General features: G+C 38.1%; 2 protein-coding genes across 10 annotated transcripts in view; one reads left to right on the plus strand and one right to left on the minus strand.

Annotated features, from left to right (window-relative positions):
- Nucleotides 1-6,455, minus strand: part of LOC6730387 (polypyrimidine tract-binding protein 1) — a 125,879-nt gene extending 119,424 nt beyond the window's left edge. For 2 of the 7 annotated variants that reach the window (XM_039295112.2, XM_039295110.2), the window contains exons 1-2: nucleotides 5,876-6,455; nucleotides 4,585-4,681 (exon numbers count right to left, since the gene is read on the minus strand). The gene's annotated coding sequence lies outside the window, so the exon portion shown is untranslated. Of the gene's footprint in view, nucleotides 1-4,584; nucleotides 4,682-4,958; nucleotides 4,981-5,302; nucleotides 5,451-5,875 lie in introns of those variants that run through there. The other 5 variants (XM_044923300.1, XM_039295114.2, XM_044923303.1 and 2 more) reach the window with 4 other exon arrangements.
- LOC6730388 (putative inorganic phosphate cotransporter) lies at nucleotides 2,650-11,183 on the plus strand. Of its 3 annotated transcripts, none has more exons than XM_039295125.2 (4): nucleotides 2,650-2,862; nucleotides 9,517-9,593; nucleotides 9,649-9,788; nucleotides 9,853-11,183. In XM_039295125.2, exons 2-4 carry the CDS (start codon nucleotides 9,563-9,565, stop codon nucleotides 11,158-11,160), a joined length of 1,479 nt encoding a protein of 492 aa, XP_039151059.1. In that variant the 5' UTR covers nucleotides 2,650-2,862; nucleotides 9,517-9,562; the 3' UTR covers nucleotides 11,161-11,183. The 3 variants fall into 3 exon arrangements, with proteins under 3 accessions (XP_039151059.1, XP_016037182.1, XP_016037181.1); XM_016177952.3 differs by lacking the exon at nucleotides 2,650-2,862 and adding an exon at nucleotides 7,127-7,395 and having other exon boundaries at nucleotides 9,649-9,792; nucleotides 9,853-10,149; XM_016177951.3 differs by lacking the exon at nucleotides 2,650-2,862 and adding an exon at nucleotides 7,129-7,395.
- The last annotated feature ends 9,576 nt before the right edge of the window (nucleotides 11,184-20,759 follow it).

A 20,759-nucleotide genomic window follows, 5' to 3' on the forward strand; every position in this document is an offset into this window, starting at 1 on the left:
ACAAAGACTTTATATCTCTTTGATTACTTTTCAAACATATGTATGTATAGGCATACGAATTTGTTAAACAATACATCCTAAGCTTTGTCAGTTTCGCTGTAGGTGAGCTGACTAAGTCGACAGACTTTAAAACTGTTCACGACACACGTTCGCGAAGATGGTGCTGTTGGTTGGTGGCGTTGGTTTGGTGTTGCTAGTAGCAGTAGCTGAACTAGTAGAGAGGGGAGCGTACAAGCGCCTGTAAAAATCGAAAGAGAACAGAACAATTCCTATATGAGACAAAAAATTCTTGTATATAAATATAAATTAAAGCAGTGTTTTATTTGTACACATTACATTGACAATGCAAGGAATGATCTTGGGTAAGCTTGTACGAAAAAATAAATTAATGGTGGATAAATGCAAAGAAAGGGCACAGATATAGGGAGGAGGTTAAAGTGAAAAATAGGATTGGGTTGCATTTTAATGCAAAGATGAACTTAGCATTGATTGTAAAGAAACGAAAAAATCTATGGTACTATGGTTATTTATAAAATATATTTTTATTGTGAAAATGGCCAATAATATTATTGTACTAATGTTTAGAAAACATTTTAAAATAGATCACACCCACGAAAGTACAGAACAGACAGGCTACGAAAACAACAGATAGCCAAAAACAAAAATGGATTCAGCTTGTGCATTGGATGGAAATGGAAAATGGGGCTATAAAACTGTTTTTAGGGACGACCAGAAATATATATGCATATATAGTGAGGGTAAGCCCATAAATAAAGAACCAAACCAAAAAACTGCAAGCGCAGGGAAATGTAGTAAATATGTACATAAGAAAATTTAAATATTTTTTGTTGACAACCGTTTACTGTAAAATTTTATTTTTGTTGTACATAATCAGGTCAAAAAATTGTAGGTTATTTTAATAAATCGTTGATGATGATCTGTGTATCGCTTCTTCGCCTTCAACTCGGTTTCGGTCGATTTCGGGATATAACAAAATCATTATACAAAAGAAATACGTATTCAGCCCCGTAAACTTATTTTTAAATCCGGCAAATAATAAAGCTGACAAAATTTCTTATCAATCAAACTCTCGCAGACAGTTACACACTATCATAACTATCCATCCAAAAATCGTGTGCGGTATTTAAGTTGTCAAGCTTGTTTTGACACACATAAAAAAAAATTACACTTAGAAATATGAGAACCAACAATGGGTTACAAAATTGAAATATATTATGTGGAAGCACACCATATTATTAGTGTAATTACCACGAACATTTTCCTTGTAAATTTCCCTGCTATGATACAATGTGAGTGAGCACCGACCACATTGAAGTGTTCGCCGGTTTGTGGGTCGTTTGAGCGGTCTATTATGCGGCAAATCTTCTCAATGATGCATGCCGCACACATGCCACATATGCTCCGTAATGTGACAGCCGAAATCACCGATACTCACGGGCTATGTTCATTTGCATGCACATCAACACCTTAACGAATAGACATTACCACCTATCCTGCCACTTCTAACATAATCCATCACACTAAATAACAATAAATATTTGTGTTTGGGTCACGCCCAATAAAATACTCGAAAATTGGGATGATGTGTCGGATCCAAAGAATTATTATGTTTTCATCTAATTTCTAAACGTATGCGTTTTACGAGTTTCCTGTGGAAAATCAACGAAAATTCGTTGCCAGACATAAATCTCTTATTTGTATTTAGCTAAATATACTTTTGATATTCCCGGACTTTTAATGCTAATACCCACCCATTCCATCAATCCTAATTAACTTGACCTTCCCACTAACGTGAGTTTTTCTAAGTATTTGCACTGAAAATTCAAGGGCTCCGCAACCGGTTAAAGTTACTTCACACACGCACGTTGTCTTCGCGTTTGTTAGAGAGCCAAGTTGGAAAAAATGAGCATCATTAATCATTTAAAGCAGACCATCTCTGCACTGTTAATTTTGGGTTACGCATGTGCGTTAGTTAATTTGTATAGCAGTCATTGGCAATAATCAGCAGAGTGAAACTCAGAGATCCGAAGTCTAAGGAGAACAGTAGTCACCGAAACACATGAATAACTACCAAAGATTTTTTTTTTAAAGATCTCAAAAAGGGGAAAAAATACTCTTGATTTAACCGACTATTAGATAGCCCATTACTAACAAACACACTTTATATACTCATATGCGTTACTATATCATTTAAGGGGTTGATCACGTCGTATTAGTTTTAAGATGAAAATAAAGTCCTTAGCTTGTAAATGACCTCATTACGAAGTCATGTCACCAGTTTGGTATACCCGATGTGAAAAGTGGGTAGCAAAACCATATGAATACAGATACAATCGCAAACACTTAAAAGCACGAGAGCGGGACCCGAAGCTCCGAAAATGTGTGCTCAAGGTCAGGCCCGTTGAAATTTCGAAACTGGGCATTCAACTTGATAATTTATGAAACGCGTTTGGGCAAAAATACGAGTAGGGAAGGGTACGCGTACAAATACACAAGCCCAAGACTAAAAACGAATCGAAACCCAGGGCAAAACGCGCAAGCGTGGCCCCAGAACGTATCGCTTGGGACAAAGGGAGACGGCAGATTGTCCAAATGTGGAGCGTGTAGTAGTTTCTGTCTTTGTCTGCCAGAACGATCCGATCCATTGATCGAGATAGCTTACAGTACGGCTTTATTTTCGGCGCAGTTTGCAAGGGGTCTGAGCGACCGTCATAAATTTTCCCTTGATGATTTGATTGCTGCTTTTTGGCTTTTTTGTATCACTCAAGTAACCATTTTGTGCTTGCTTCATCCCCAGCGAAGTTCTTTCAACCCAGTGACTCAGTTTGAATTGCAGTACAGGTAAAACGTGTTTCAGCTTTTGTTTCTGTTTGATTTTAATAGATTTTTTGGCACGCATTGAGCCGTGTCAGTGAAACAAATGGATTTTAATGTGGCGTGTAAATTCTGTTATCTAAAAGAAACACACGAGATATTTGTGGCGGGCAAGAACTCATTTCTGTTAATGACTGATAAGCGAAACTAGAAACTAAAATATACAGTCTGATAACTGTGTACTTAAAAAAAAAATATTTTGAATTTTTTTTTTGTAAGTTTACCTATGCCGGCTGAAATGATGATACCTCCACTCCAATATACCTTCAGATACTGACTTCGTTCGGTATATAATTAACAACAATGTTTCTTGATCATTTCTTTCGCTCAGTGATCAGGGCAGTACATAGGTGGCAGGCGGGTGGCAATGAGTACTGGACTGACAAATTGGTGACTGAACGCAGCGCATGCGGACGCTACATTTCACTTACTTTCGATTTTGCACAATACTATGGGTGAGCACAAACAAATGTCTGGGATCAGGGAAGGTAGCAGACGGGGGACGAAGGCACAAGAGAGGCGGGGCCCGGGCAAGCTGGCACCGAAGAGAACTGGAGACTTCTACTAAATCCAGCACTCTCAGCCACAGCCAGACGCTAATTTGATATTTTAATGGCTATTTGTTTGCAAATTACGCTCGTCTTGGCGCCGTGCCACCCTGCACATCCCCTGACACCCGGCCGTATCATTGCTACCAACTCTCCCCCTCTGAACACTTTTTAACTGAGTCGTTTGTGTCTAAAATAACGGCGCTAGTTGTACGACACTGGTTACTGGATCCATATTCCCCTTAACTTTGATTTCAAAATGAACATGACTCGCAGAGAGTGCTATTCGAGTGCAAGTGAGTATGTGTACGTGGTAGAAAAAGTAAAAATAGCGAAAACCATGCGCTCGTTAAACCTATTTAACCATTTACAAACAGTTGGAATTACACAAATAAAATTCCCAGAAACAAAGCCGTTTTAAAAACAATACCGTCATTAACCGATTGATTTAAATTACTTCAATCTATAGAAGTAGCACTACTACTACAATAGTAGTGCACCAAAGAAAGCCATCCCACAAAAAAATTATTCTATAATTTCAAAAGCAGTTTTCAGCAATGGCTTTATAAAATGTTCTCATTCTTTCATAAGAAACCGTGATCACGGAAATAAGGCAAGCCCCCGAGCGGTAGTCAAAAAATGTATGTTTTACGAAAATGTAGTTTACCCACAGCGAAGCAGAGGCTCAAAAAGTGATTGCGTTGGTAAAGAATGTTGCCGTTTAACAAATTATTAAAATTACATTGAGCATGCCAATGAGTCAGCGAAGTTATGCGAAAGAGACAACGATCGGTAATAACAGTTGACCAAATTAAGATAAAAAAGGATGCGCATGAACGGTCATAGGAGTAAGCTGCCGAAAAAAGTAAAATAAAAACAGATGGAACCATAAAACCAAAGGACTTTTTTTTAAATAGTCAAATAATTAATTTTAGGCAACAAAGCGCAGTCCCGAACAATGAGTGTAAGAACGAAACAGTGAGATTGTGGGACAGAGAGGGATTAATGTAGTGTGTGGGCTGCAGGTAAAAAGAGCTTCTTGAAACAGGCGGATAAGAGAGTTAATGGCGAAGTGACTATAGAATATATAGAGTAATAGATAGGGTAAAACTTAATAATGCGTAAAATAAAAACGACTTACAAATCGGTGAGCAATCGGTTGTGGAAGCTTGCTCTCTTGATTTAGTTGTTATCCGTTTAAATTCGAGTTTGATTTGCACACGTTGATAATTTATTCACTGAAAAAGACGAAAACAATTAAAATCCATTCTATATATAAAATAAATTTAATAATGACAGATTAATACTTTTATGTTCGTGAACAATTTAAATCGTGTATTCTACCACTATTGGTTCAATAACTTTATATTGGCGGTAGCCACTTGGCACTTTGACATACTCCATAGCTATATATTTTATGCAATTTGTCATAGCTGGCCAGCACTTTACTAATTTTGTTACAAACACACACAACCACCAAAGAGGTCCGTTGCTGGACCCAGCGGTGGAACCTACCTAATCGCCGTTTCTTCGCACACCAGGTGATCGTATCACCAAAGCAAGTTGCAAGCTGCACTGTCGCGACGCGAAGAACAAAACACGAAGGAGATACGCTCACGTTGAAGGACAAGGAAAAACACGAAGCTTAAATTAACAGGACGTGAACGATACAAAGCACAAAACGAAATAGGAACTAAATGTCAAATTGACATTTAATATTGCAAAAACTTTATATTGGCGGTCGCGGGATATATGCCACTTCGCACTTTGACATACTAATTTTGTTACAAACACACAACCACCAAAGAGGTCTGCTTGATTTTGTTTGGCTTTTTGCTGGACCCATCGAGGGAACCTACCTTAACGCCTTTTCTTCGCCAACCAGGTGATCGCACCACCAAAGGTAGTTGCAAGCTGCACTATCGCGACGCAAAGAACAAAAACACGAAGGAGATACGCTCACGTTGAAGGACAAGCAAAATCACGAAAAGCTAAATTTAACGGGGCGTGAACGAAACAGGGCACAAAACGAAATAGGAACCGAATGTCAAATTGACACTGGGTGGACAGGCGACTTTTCCATTCCCAGAGACCTAAAACGCAAAATCCGATTATAACCGGGCGATAATTACGCACGATTATCAAAAAAATTTACTAATGATATTAATACTTTTATGTACATTATGTACAATTTTAATCGTATATTAACTTTTTAATTGGAATGCACTTGGTCAGATTTCTACCACTGTTATTGCAATATCTTTATACTGGCGTCTCGGAATATATGCCACTTTGCACTCTGACATACTCCATAGCTATATATTTTATGCAATTTGTCATAGCTTGCAACCACTTTACTAATTTTATTACAAACACACACAACCACCAAAGATTTTGTTTGGCTGTTTGCTGAACCCAGCGGTGGAACTTACCTTATCGCCGTTTCTTCGCAAACCAAGTGATCGCACCACCAAAGGAGTTGCACGCTGCACTGTCGCGACGCAGAGAACAAAAACACGAAGGAGTTACGCTCACGTTGAAGGACAAGGAAAACACGAAAAGCTAAAATTAACGGGACGTGAACGAAACAGGGCAAACGAAATAGAAACGAAATAGAAACCGAATGCCAAATTGACACTGGATGGACAGGCGACTTTTCCTTTACCAGAGACCTAAAACGCAAAATCCGATTATTACCGGGCGATAATTACGCACGTTTATTCCCACGAATTCGTCAGCTGCGCGTTTGGCGGCAAGAGCTTTGTTCGCGCACCTCCCTTTCGGCTTCTTTCTTGGTGATTCGGGAAAGCAAAACGCAGTTTTTGTTAATCAGTTAAACTCTTGGGGCAGAACACACGCGCTAATGTTTATTGTGGGCCGCAGAAAATGTATTAAAGACAATTTCTCAATGCAATTTACCGCTACGAGCAAATGTTTAACTCGAGCCGCTCTCTTTCCGCTGGATCGTTTAGTTGCTAGAGATGGGGAAACATCGATGGAGCTGGAGGGATCGATATATCGATTGCGATTTTGACGACTGTCGATGATTGCAGGCGTTAGTGCCTTTTGCCCGGTTTTACTCTCACCCTCTCTATGCAAGGTTTACCCGGTCGCTGTTAACCGTTAGAGGCGCTCTTTTTATTTTGAATTCTACATTCGACGACATTTCTTTTTACCAAAGAAGATCGCGGTAAGAACCAAAATAACTGATTGCCGCATAAATGTACTATCAAATAAAGTATACCAATTAGGCTTTTAGTCGGGACTCCAACCCTTGGAAATATTTTGCATGCGATTCTTTTTCCTTACAAATGAAACAAGTTTTCGATCGTTTTTAACGGATGATGGAATAGTTTGCCTTTTTAAACAGTTGTGTTGAGTCATATTTTAAAGTTCACATTTATACAAATTGATAAAAGTCTTAAAAATAACACAAAAAAAATATATATATAAAGAAGTAAATATATATATATTAATTAAAATAAAGAATGAATTTCATCGCTTAGTATTTCAGGCTGTGGCATTCTAAATTTTATTCAATTAGAACACTTCGGGATTTATTTTTCTTAGAAATATTTCAAGCTTCTTTTTATATGATCAATTTATGTATTGATAACTGCTAAATTAGTTCTATAATACTTTGGATAGAAAACTTGGGGAGGCAGAATAAAATAGTGTTGCTGCTGGTCGAAAAAGAGCTTGACGAGCTGATTTTCCACATGCGATAGCTCTCATTCTTGGTGTCGAGCAATTACAAAAGCGGTCGGACGAATACAGTGAGCCGCAAACGCCACCGGGAGCAGTTCGTCGCACCCGCGATCACAAGTGTAAAATCGAAATAGAAACAAAAACCGAAGCGAAAGAGCGGAAAACGGGTCGAACAACATAGCAAAACAAAACCCAATTAAAATCAGATATTAATAGAATAACCGAAGTACACAACAATAAAAAGGTTCGGTTAACAAGTGAATACCCGATATATTTATATGGAGTGCAACAATGTGGTCGGGTAGCGTAAATCCAAACATAGGTGTTCCCGCACATGTAGCACATTTGATTTTAAATGAATGAAACCTGCCAATAAAATGTGATTTTATTAAATTGAACCCGAGTAAGAGCAGAAACCCAAAGGAAAGCTCCGCCCGATTAGGGGGTTGAGGGCTGTCAGGCTTTTAGTAATTCCCTAAATTTCAACAAAACTTTTTAGTTCTCAAATATTTGCACGATGGTTCCGAAAGAACATGGCTTAGCACACTATCAAATCTAAATACATACATAAATACATATGTTACCGCACACTGGGATACCAAGCATTAAATTGAATGTTTTTTCGTCGTACCCGTCACGCACCAAATCAAAGGCAGAATATCACTTTCAGCTTATCTAGTGCATAAACAAGACATTGCTTACTCAAAGATCGATGTCATTTTCCTAGAATAACTTATAAGAACACGTGTTCAAACATTTTTTATACAGGTCTTTTTTCATTATAGAATGAATGAAATATTTTGAATATTTAAAGATTTAACTAAAATGACGTGACTCACTCGAAAACTTTTTTAACCATTTATCAGTAGACCAGGGAATTGATAATAAACTTGTACATATGTATGCATACATACAAATATTCAAAACTTGATGTGATAAACGGGTCAAAATTATTTATAAATTTTTTCCATGGCGTTGCTGAAGCCGTAAATTTATATGAATGTACAATATATACGTATATACATATATACGTACGTACATACATATGTGCATGTGGAGATTTATAAATAGATTGTACAACCACTATTTCCCATAGCACGTAAAAAGTGCATTCGAAATTAGCATATTTTTTGTGCATAATGCAATGCTAAGAAACGTGTTATAAACTATAAAACATATTAAATAATATTTAATCTGTTGTAACAATTACTATGAAATCAATTTTTTATTTACCTTCATCGTATTCAAAATTAATTCTTATGATTTTTAAAAGTATACATACATATATACTTACTTAAAAAATAAAAGATAAATATAAGCTTACTAAGCGTAATTTTTCTGTTCATAAGTATGTCGTAGGGGTTGCGGAAATAGTGTCACTCATAATGCAACGATATTAATTTTTACAAAATATATTGCAAGATAAGCTAACCAATTTTCCGTATAATTAATTCATTCGAGGTTTTTTATATTATATTAACACCTTACAGTTTAAAGTTATCGCTATTTTTATAAAATGGTTTAAATTAAATGTGGGGGTGTTCTAATGTAACAACTATATAATTGTTCTTATTTCGAGAGGGGTGATTGTAGAGATTGTATGTGGAAAACAAACTATTGGCAGTCGTCCACACGTAGCCAACTATTGGAACAATTGAAAAGAGTGCGCGATTGTATCTAGGTGGGTCCGAATAGTATCTTGTTAGCTGCTCTGATACAATTGTAAATGCCGTGATTTAAATTCACTTTTTTCTTTTATTTTTACGTTTGTATTTGTTTTTGTTGCGTATTATTGAGGAAATTTGCACACTAACTGAAAATGAGACTTGAGCTCAGGCAGATTGCCAAACAACAGGAACGCAGACAGCAAAAAAATCTGAAAAATAACAAACCCGAAAAATATCTAAAATAACAAACAAGGGAATTTCATGGAAGCAATATCCGGCCAGCGGCAGATGAAGGGGATGCTATGTGTATTTGCCCAGACGAAGTGCAACAGTATATATGTATGTACATACATACATATGTTGGCAGCTCCCCTGCAACTTCATTTGGTAAAATGGGGGAATTTGGCAAATTCGAACATATTCTCGACTGGGACGGTTGCCTTTCTATGAACATGATTATGCATAAGCCTTCCACACTTAGACTTTTCATATTTATATTGTAAAAATGCAATACCACAATTTATCAGATTAATAGTTTCCAGACAAAAATCGTTCTTAATATTTGAATTTTTTTTTAATATCTCGATGCTATTATCAATACGTATCAATATAATAATAATAATAATAATACACTACAAAACTTAGAGCCAGAACGAAATATGTATGCTAACATAGTTTTCTTAATTACTGTTATGCAGAGGGAGCCTTTCAACCTAACTTCCAGCTGTATTTTAAGCAAGAAAAATGAATGACATGGAGGAGATTCCTAAGAAGGGTAATGTTAAATAAAATGTGTCACGCAAGTCTTACATATGATTTTTTTGTGACAGTTCCACGCTTGGGGTTGCGACACCTGCAGGCAGGTCTGCTCTTCTATGGACTCGCGGCGAACACAGTCCTACAGCTAAACGTAAGCGTGGCAGTGGTGGCGATGACCAACGAAACTACATCAAATAATAGCGACCCGCCCGTGGGTAAGCGAAAAGCTAGTGCCAAGCACCCAGCTCACCTGTTTTCCCACCCACCCATTTTAGCACTACAACTGGTCGGAGGAGAAGAAGTCGTACATCCTGTCGAGCTACTACTGGGGCTGCGCTCTGGCCCAATTCCCAGCTGGTTATCTGTGCAAGCGCTTTGGCTCAAAGGCGGTTCTCTTCTGGGGCACGCTGGGATCATCCCTGCTTAGCGCTCTCACGACCTACGGGGTCTATGCAGCCGGCTGGAAGGCGTACTGTGCGATTCGTCTGCTGCAGGGTCTTTGCCAGGTGACATGGCCCTGCATTCACCAGCACTTGGCTAACTGGTGTCCCACGGCGGAGAGAACGCGTCTGGGAGCGTTTGCATACACTGGATTTGATTGCGGCAATGTATTAGCCATGTATGGAGCGGGTATGATAGCCAGTTCATCGCTGGGGTGGCCTGGGATCAGCTACTCCGCAGCCGGCTTGGGCCTGATTTGGTGTGGCCTTTGGCTGCTTCTGGGAGCCAATAAGGCAAGTGACGCCCGGTTCATAGGGGAGGCGGAGAAGGCCTATATTGTGGGAGATATTCAGCGATCCGAGAGGAAGGAGCCTAAAAAAATGGAGATTCCCTGGAAAGGCATTTTTACCTCTGTTCCAGTCTACGCCCTTCTCTGCGCCCGTTGTGCTGACAGCTGGGGATTGACCACCATGCAAACCGAATTACCTACATACTTGAGCGGCGTCTTGAAACTCGATATGAAAAGCAACGCGGTTTTTTCGGCTCTTCCCTTTCTGCTCATGTGGGTAATGTGCTATGTGTACTTGATTATTGCAGATGTACTGCTGCGTAAGAAGTGGATGAGCTTGACCACGTTGAGAAAGACCTACACGAGCATAGCTCTTTGGGCGCCGGCTTCCATAATGCTTACCCTCGTTTTTGTGGGGGAAGGGCAAAAGACCTTGGTCCTTGTTTTGGTAACCCTCAGTGTGGGTGTTAGCAGCGCAGCCACGATTGGGAGCGAGCTGAATACGATTGATTTATCACCAAACCACGCCGGGATCCTGGCCGGCCTCATGAGCAGCTTCACCAATTTGATGGCCCTGCTGACGCCCCTTGTGGTGGGCGTTTTAGTAACGGACCCCAGTCAGCGGAGCCAATGGCAGGTTGTTTTTAGCCTGGCTGCCGGAGTTCTGTTTGCCGGTAATGTGATTTTTTTGATCTGGGGGACTGCCGTGACACAAGCATGGAACGAGTCCAAGGAATCGCGGCGGGAACTAGAGCCGGAGGAGAAGCCCTTTCACCGCGCTAAACTCGAGATAGGAACTGATAATACCGATGGCAACGTAGTAGGCTTAAAACTAAACTGTACAAGCCCTTAAAAAATATATTCAGAAAAATGTCAGTGTTTTTTTTTATTTTAATTTAAGCGGTCAACTTCATATTTGTTTCTGAATTTTAAACACAGGAGATATTGCCTGTGATTTATCGTGTAAGGCACTGGTATTGCTTTTTTAATTAGAGATGTATTTAATATCTAAAATAAGTGCATTCCAAAAATACATATGTATGTTACATTACTGCTGGATAAACGTTTAGAAAATTAATTTTTGTTATTTATTCATATGCGGAATATGCAAAACCAAATTCAGGATGGAAAACTTAATGCCACAAGATTTATAGTACAATGTCGATAAATTATATTTCCCTATGGCATTGGGGCGAATTGATCCATGGTATCAGTTCTAGACTATCTTTGAATTATTTTTGTACAATATAATAGCTTGATGGAATTTCAAGATGCCAATTTCATAAACTTTTACTGACAATTTCTAATCATAATTTACGACATTCTACGCTGTATCGGTATAGATTCCTCTTTGACCGGCTTAGAGAACTTATACCCTTTTACACCTTCTTCCCGGGCACACACCTGAGCAGAAGGCAACATAGATCCGAAGGCTTCTGTGAAGAAGACATTAAACCATCTAACTTCTGCCAGGAATCGCATAAATAAATAACAACAGCTGCTAACTTTCCGGTTGCGGAACAAGCATGCTTTGTTGCATATTTATAGGCGCATAAAATATTGTCGTTTATTTTTAATTTAATGACAAGAAATTTGTACGGCCTCCCATCTCTTTTCATCCTGGTAATGGCCTGTAGCAATTGCAATCTATCTTCCTGTTTCGCTCTCCATTTACGACAAAGCAAAGCAATTACAAAAACCAGTATCACATGGACCAGAAGCGATAATCAGCAGGGAGACAGGGCTTGGATCCACGGATAGCCAGAGCACACCGCAGCCGCCACTTTGGTCAGCGTGCCATCTGTCAATGGTTCAAACAAGGGGCGGCCGCGTACCCTGCTACACTTAAAAGAATTTCGTCCCAGTGTAATTGCTATTATTTTTATATTTACATAAATACAAAGAAGTTTTAAGCTTGGCCAAATAAAAAGATTTAAGGAAAGCAATAAAACAATTATTGTAAGAAAGTAAGACTTTCTGTACATTGTTTATTCGCGATCGTTATGATCAGTGTAGTGGCTGTTTAGTGCGCTCCGGCACGTTGATAAAACATTTCGCTTCGTTACGTTATATTTTATTTTATTTTATTTACAAAACGCACGCAGTTTACTTCCCTTCCCTTCCACTGCCCACCATTTGTATACGCCGCTTTGCCCATCAGCAGCGACCATCATTTCGGTCATTATTTGGTTACGTGCGCTAAATGAGACGCAACCGAGACACGCCCATCCTCCACATTTGAATTACGTGCGTGAAGATTGCGTTATTTATAACGGTGCCGACCCCCTGCGCTCACTTTTCCTTTTCTCACCTTTCAGACATCCCTGTATACATATGATTTGCTTTTTCGCGCAAAGCCTTTTAGCGAAAATTAAATGTTACGTTTTAAAGTTAACAACTAAAGATGGCTAATGATGCTGGCTGGCAGTACATATTACGCCGATTTCCCTGAAACTCGCTTTGCAACGGGCTACACCCAATTCTTCCCTTCTTGAACTGCTTTAGAGGTGCCTAACGTAGGGTCGTAATTAAAAGGAGCTTTCTGCGCACTAAGAGAATTCAATTATTTTGTATTGTAATGTTTTATAATTTTTTTAAGCAGTTCCTTTTATACTATATTAAACTATATTTTACTATATTAAAATGCTTCCTGTCTCGTTTTATAATTGACTGATATTTTAATTGTAGAGCCTAATAAATTTTTAAAGAAAATAATTTTGTAAAAATAATAATGTTAAACTTATTATAATTATAATCTTTTCTCTTGTAATCCTATTAATCTTCAACTGGTCAAATAACAACTACTTTCGTTTAGTGTAAGTATGTGTATATAAAAAGCAACTTTAACTTCAAGTCAAACTCAAAGGCAACACAAGCCGAAAACTTTCCTGGATCCCTTCCTCCTGAACATGTTGCACGTTGCCAACTTTTTAGGCACCTGGACGCGTGTCTGCCGAGCGTGGCAGCTTCTAATTAATGTGCTCTTTCCCACAAACTTTTTGCAGTTGCAGCACTGCTGCATCATCTGCAGTTTGTTCTCCAGCTGCACTTCAATTTGGAAAAATGATTTCCTGGTTTAGGAAAGAATAAATTTGCTTGGAATAGGTAAACTGTAATATTAATAATCTTAGAAGCATACTCGCATAATTATGATCGTCTAGACACATTGTAGAAATGTGTGTGCTCAGAAAACAGAGCTTCCCTCGCAGAAATAGAGTATAGAAGCAAGGCCAACAATCACAGAGCGATTTACTCAGCCTCAACTCATTCACTGAGTCGTTTTCTATATTGAGTTAAAAATGTTCATTTGCTGCATGTGCTTTAAGTGCTCATCTCCCCGAACTCTTCATCCTTTCCGCAGCTGTTTCATTTGGGAAAGTGTAGCAAACTTTTAAATTAAATCCTGTAATGCTTTTTGGACAAATGGATTTAGCCAGGGAACGGATATGGACATGACTATGCGGCTACACCCGTTCTGGTTGGCGGCTTCTTGACTACTCAGCTGATGTTTTGATTGAATGAAAACTCTAAGGGAAATGTGCACCCTGAAAATCTTGCAAATTGAATCGTAATTGTTTTATTCTTTTCTTAACTTACAAATTGAAGTATTAATTTGAACAAGGGAATACAAATTTTAATTTGTAAAATAGCTCAGGTAATTTTCCGTTGTCTTAATTTGTTTACACTATTAAAAGAAGATACCATCCAACCAATATACGGGGCAATTTAAGGTTAAAATTTCGAGAAGGCCAAGAACAAATAATATATTTTTTTATAGAGAGAACGGATTTGATTGCGTTTTTTTGGCCAAATGCCAGTATTGTCAATGTCACTCCAAACCATACACAATACGGTAGAGCGCACATTTCACTGTGGAAATAAATAATAAAAGCTGTTGCGAGTAGGATAACGAAATTTCCTTCCCAGACCTCAGTGATAGCTTAAGGCGCGATACGACAAAACACTGCGAAATGGTTGTAACCCAATTTTGTGTGCAATGCAACCTCTGCGTTTCTTTTGTTAAGTCTTTCCTTAAATGTATTTGTCTGCATTTTTCCACCAGAAGTTAAATAATTTATAAATTTTTATTATTCTTGATAAGTGTAATTCAATCTGTACAAAATTTAAATTGACAAGCTATTTTATTAATGTGTATATTGACTGACAAGCGGCAAACAGTCAATGGACATGTCCAAATCATGCTGCTGTGCTCCAAGCAGCCATTGAAATTAAGGTTAGGCAAGATGACGCACCGAATTCAACACTGACCCAATCGGGTTTGTCACAAATGCAGCTGGTCTTCGCATCGTGTAGTAATTAATTAGACTCGCAGGCATTTTATACGAACAAAGTGCAATACCGTTTCACTAATTGAACATGAACATGGCTGCCTCCATGAGGATGCGCCACTTGCGCTGCCATCACCCACTGCCATTTGCCTGTTATTGATCGCATTCTAGGCTCAGGCTCACTAAATTCATCAGTCGTCAATCATGACGTCCAATTGAAGGTAACCACAGTACTTGACATATCGACAACGCGTTCAGGTAGGTCCACGGTGCAAAGTGGCTGGAGGTTTTGCTTTTGGCCAGGCCATCTTATCGCAATCAGGGAAGGAAGGGGATTTGTTAGACTTGTGGTTTCATTCCAAAGTTGCTAATGGCAAATTCGTAGCAAACGACTATTTCGCCAAATTAAATGAGCACAATTCAAACAATGTACAATTGCTGCAACAGCATGGTTCGAGGCGGAATAGAAATTCCATCAAATTTGTTGCTTACAATTTTTTCAATTATGCACCTGACACACAGTGCCCAGCATTTTTTGTCAAAATTTAGGCGGGCAGACAGTCCACGTCCTTCTTGATAATTATTAGTTGCTTTTGATGATGTGTATGCGAGAGGTGCTTTACTTTTCACACTAGTCTACGCCTAATTATACCCGTTACTCGTAGAGTAAAAGAGTATACAAGATTCGTTGAAAAGTATGTAACACGCAGAAGGATAATAGTTAGAAGGTTAAGATTAAGCATACAGATTCTACGGACAGACGCAAGTTAGTTGAACCAACGATATTAAAATATTTTATTGTCTTTGCATAAGCCCTCTCTCCCAAGCACATCGTAATTTTAGTGGTAATTACGATGGAATAACAAAAGAATGCCAAATGATACACGACAGGGTCAAAAAGGGTGACGAGACAAAAGCCGAAACTGATTCGTCCGTTCTCATTTCCACGTCATCATTAGCAGTGCCAAACGCAGTCCAGTCGTTTGTGGCTCATTGGCTTGCGTCCAGCCTGTGTTATTTTTCATGACCACCACATCCGCCTAACATAAATTAACCGAAATGTATTATTCCCGCGACCTTTTTTATATGCGTGCAAAAATTTATGCTTGAATTATATATGATGACCAAAAAAAGTAGCCCTGCAATCCCTAGCACCATTGCCTATTTACACATATACACGGCGTATACGCACTGTAATGTACGACAGCCGGCCACAATTAATCTTGCCACGTGTTTTATGTGCTACCGCCTTGAGTGAAAATACGGGACCTGAGGACCAAAGTGAACCATCATCATGTGCTTGGGCTATAATTGAATTTTCATAACCATTAACCGACGCCGGGTTGGTCATTATTTAAATGTTACGACGCTTTATTATTACCAAGGTAATCGAAAGCAAATTATTGTGACTTTATAAATATAAATCAAATTACGTAGAGATTTTTTTGAATGCCACCACATGTTGCATGGCCATCTTATCAAAGTGGGGCTAAAACCTAGGACAGCACCAAAACATTTACTGTCACAAAAGAGTCCACTTAAAGGACAATGCAGCAAGCTGAGGCCATTAATAACGTTCCACAGGGGGGAGATTTATGCGAACCGCTGGTGGTGTAGGTGTGTGTAAACAGCTATAAAAATCTGAAATTACATTTAAATGAGGTTAGCAGAAGGCAACTCATCAAATAAGCAATGCAGAAAAATGTTTTTAGTGCTGAAGTAAAGGGAGATTTATCCACTTATCCAATATCTGATGAAATTATTATTATTAACAGTAAGCAATATAAAACCCTATAGACCACTAGTTCCCCGGACTATACAAAGAAAAAAAAATTAAAAATTAATCAACATATGCTCAAAAGTGTGATTCAATGCATCTGGTATATCCTAATAATCTACGATGTAACGGGAATAACTATATGCGCTTATTAGGTTTTTTCCAAGGATGCAAGCAATTTGCAGAGAAGGATCAATGAGAGAAGGATCAACGGCATAGTGCACAATAACAGTGCTGCAAATGGACTCACTACCGGTTTCTGGTCAGAATACTGCTTGGTGTAGTCCAGCCAATACGGCGATATTGCACATAACTATAATAAAAACCATGTTCGATAAACAAATTTAAAACTTCGAAATTAGGTATTTAATCAGTTTTGGGAACAAATTATTTTTTTCGGTAAAAAGTTAACCAAAAAAACAACAAGCAAAGGAAGCATAAACAAGGAATAACAACTATGCGTGTGGTCAGCAACCAACCGAAGGGCGGAAACGACGGGAGATAACAGGGAAGCTGAACCATCGATCAAAAAAGTAAGACAAATCGTCCTGCCTTTTTGGTTGGCAGCAAACAAAGGCCAAATGTGTTCACACCTTGACATCCTGGCACGCCCATATCTACATACACACGCTCAACCCTTTCGACCTACCGAGCTTACTCAACTTTTGAGGCGGTCAAGCAAAAAACATTTTGGCGCAACAAAAAAGTCAGCAGCAAAAGGCAAATTCAATTTGAGCTGTCAAAAATCTGACCAATATTGCCTTTGAGTATCCGTGTGTCACTGTCCGTAAATGTGAGCATTGGTGTGAGAGCGTGCTGTGTGGTAGGGCTTACACTAAATCGATTGAAAACGTAAATGAAATTGACATTTAGTTCTTCAGGCTTGAAAAGGCGCAACCACATAAACGTGTGGAAGTCCTTGGCAATTTTTTGCGAATCAATTTTCTACACGGAAAAATAATTAAGCCCATGAAATCGTTTTTAAATTAAGAAAAACTATTTGCCTCACCATAAAATTTGGGACCCCAAGTATCAGGACCGTGGGGATTTACAATAGACAGATCTGCTTTTGGTTTCCCTTAAAATAGGTTTGCAATTTGCTAAGGTAAAAATATAAATCAACAAATGCCGTATTTAAATTGAATATTACTTTGGTCTTTGCTGTTAAAAAGGGCGATTAGGAATTATTTATAACTTAAAAGCATCGTTAGAAAGCTGTTGTGGTGTTTTGGCGGGATTCGCATAAGCAAACAAATAAAGACTAAGACTGACTTTTTCTTTTCATTTACCAAAAATATCTCTCAGTCAAATAATTTATAAGTAGGGTATACATTAATATGACTTAAAGCAAAAGAAAAACATCACGCTCAAACGGAACAACAAGTGGAGCAGGTCCATGTGGTCAGAAATGGATGACAGACATCACATGTAAGCTGTGGTAGAGAGCTGTTTAAATATTGATATTTTAAATACATAATACATTTAAATGAATTATTTAATATTTCTCTAGAGGTTATTGCTGTATTATTATATAAATTAAAAAATTGCAATATGTTCGCTTAGATTTTGAAAATTATGTTTTTTTCAAACGTTAAATCAAATTTTTTTCATATAAAATATTATGAATTAATCTTTTGAGTTTTAAACTTAACTTAACTTTTAAACTTGAACTTAAAGATCTTGTCAACACCTCTGGGGCAGGCTTATTTCAATGCATAGCGTATAATTTAATGAATTGATATCCTCATATAAGGTAGGCAACATCAAACAGATGTAGATTACTGTTGAGCCCATTGTACTGTAATTTATGTGCCGGCGCCTGATTCATATCGCAGTGTTGGCAAATACAAAGGTCAGCACCTGACCATACTTATCACGATGCTGTTCCTGTTTATCCACCAACCGACCCTTCTATTTACCAAGCAAAGTGAAAGCGCTTTGATAAGGCCAACTACTCCGCCGGACAGATTTGATTTATTCAATGTTCTTCCATCGTTTTTAAAGACCAGGATAACACACACAGACCCACAGAATACCGCTGCCCTTAATGATCCTACATAGACAATGTTGCTACGAAACACCTTTATACAACAGACAGTCGCGCTGGAACCTATTTGCACATCGTTTTATGTTTTATATTAATTAAAATTTGTATATTTTGAAAAGTTACAGAGCGAGACCTTAAAGCAATTTGCAGAAGGAACCAAAAATTAAAAACACATGCACCAAGCCCATGCACGCACGAACATTTTATTTGAGGACCACAAGGATATTGTTGACAGAAATTTACAATAAAGTGAAAGCTTAATGTACAAGTTCAGCTCCTCTTCTACACATTACTTAAAACGGTTTGGTTGGGGGACTTTATCATCAAGCCACAGGGAACTACATGATGCCAGGCCGAGGTGAGCCGCCGGCCTGTTTGCGCAACTTACAGCCAAAGTAAACTCATTACCAATGCAAACAAAAAGAGACCGCCCAGAAACTGAACAAAAAGAAAGTAAAAATATTTACATACATATTCATCTGCCACCAAAACTATTTGCTGCGAAACGACATAAAAACAGTTATAAATAATTTAATTCAAAACAAGAGAGAGTGCTATTAGGCGAGTTCCCCGACTATCAGATACCCGTTACTCAGCTCGTGGGAATGCGAATACGAAATTTCATAATTTTTCCGTTGTATCGATAGATATTGGAGAATAAAAGGAAAAAAAATGTAATTGCTTAAAAGTGTGGGCGTGACATTTTGGGGGTTTTATAGGTGGTAATAAGGGACGTTGCTTAAGTGTTTTTTGTATACCGATAGAAATTGGCAAGACATACAATACAACAAAGAAAAATCAAAACGTATGTGGGCTTGGCAAAAAAAATCTTAGGGCTAAATAAAGACTATAGTAATTAATAAAACAAAATTAGTAAATCAAAAGTAGGGGTGGCAATTTTGAGCAGTATGTGAGCGTGGCAAAACAAATTTTTGCAAATCGAAAAAAAACTGACAAAATTAATAAAAAATGTATGTATGCTGAATCTCAACCTTCTAGCTTTTATAGTTCCTGAGATCTCGACGTTCATACGGACAGACGGACATGGCTAGATCGACTTCGGCTAATTATCCTGGTCAAGAAAATATATATTTTCTATGGTTTGAAACGCTTTATTCTGCCTGTTACATAATTTCCAACGAATATAGTATACCCATTTACTCTACGAGTAACTAATTTAGTGCTCGTATTTCTATGCAGAAATACATACTGTACACCAAGCAGACGCCACGTGTGCCTCCTTACATTTCAGGCCAGCGGCGATTCGACGAAAAAATGTGTGTGTTGCATAATCTTGAGCGCCTCATTGACTGCATATTTGAGGTGCTCCTATTCCATGCTTATTGATTCCAAATTCCATGCGGAAAACAAGGGCGAGCCTGTATCTAAACCGCAGGACACAAATATGTGTTCGTTGTTTGCAGTACGGATGCCGTCTTTATTGATCAAATTGCTTTATTGGTGTATTAATTTTAATTGGTCAGCATGTCGTGTTGCCCGGACACTATTAATTAACATGTAGTTCACACACACTACTCATTTCCTATCCGCATTTGCCACCTTATCTGTGTGTTTAACATCGAGTTTTATTAATTATTTAATTAAATGTTATTTTGTTTAACTACAGTTGAACCGAACGTTTTTTGTTGTTAGTCCAAGAGTGTCAGTAAACGTTAAAAGCATATAAGCCCTCAGAAAACCTCAAATTCCATTTCGTGTTGCTACATCGATCCTGTTTTATTTAATTTTATGAAAAAACACAACAAACAACATATTTAAATTAAAAAATTGTTCAAGCTTCCAACGCGTATTCCAATTATTAATAAAAAAACAATTTAAAGAGTTAGAATAGAGTATACCATTCTCGTTGATATTCCATTATTATTACAGTTTTGTTTCCTGTATTTATTTTTTGATCATTCCTGTTGATGTTATCACATTTGTAAAACCGCAGAGCACTAAATTGTAGTTCGTCCAACTTTTTGGGATTCGGCGGGCTCACATTAATGTGTAATTAAAATGTGGCAGGCAACATTATGGAAGTCCTACCACATATCCGCTGCTGCAAATGTGTATTCCACACCCACCCATATTGACCGCACACAAATAATTAATTGAGATACTACAAGCCAGGGAAGATGAAGCTAGATGAAGCTGGTTCGAAGTGCTGGGCATGTTTCATGGAGAGAGGATGCTATGTCTGTTAATTTATTAATACAATTGATTTATGCACCGATGAGGGCTAAGAAGTTCCTCCAGAAATTGTGGGTAATGAAAGACCTCAAAACCGAACCCATGGCCCATCCTAATCTCATAAACTTGTCTACATTAAAGCGAGC

Source organism: Drosophila simulans, chromosome 3R (assembly GCF_016746395.2).
Source record: "Drosophila simulans strain w501 chromosome 3R, Prin_Dsim_3.1, whole genome shotgun sequence".
In the NCBI taxonomy this organism is placed as follows: Eukaryota; Metazoa; Arthropoda; class Insecta; order Diptera; family Drosophilidae; genus Drosophila; species Drosophila simulans.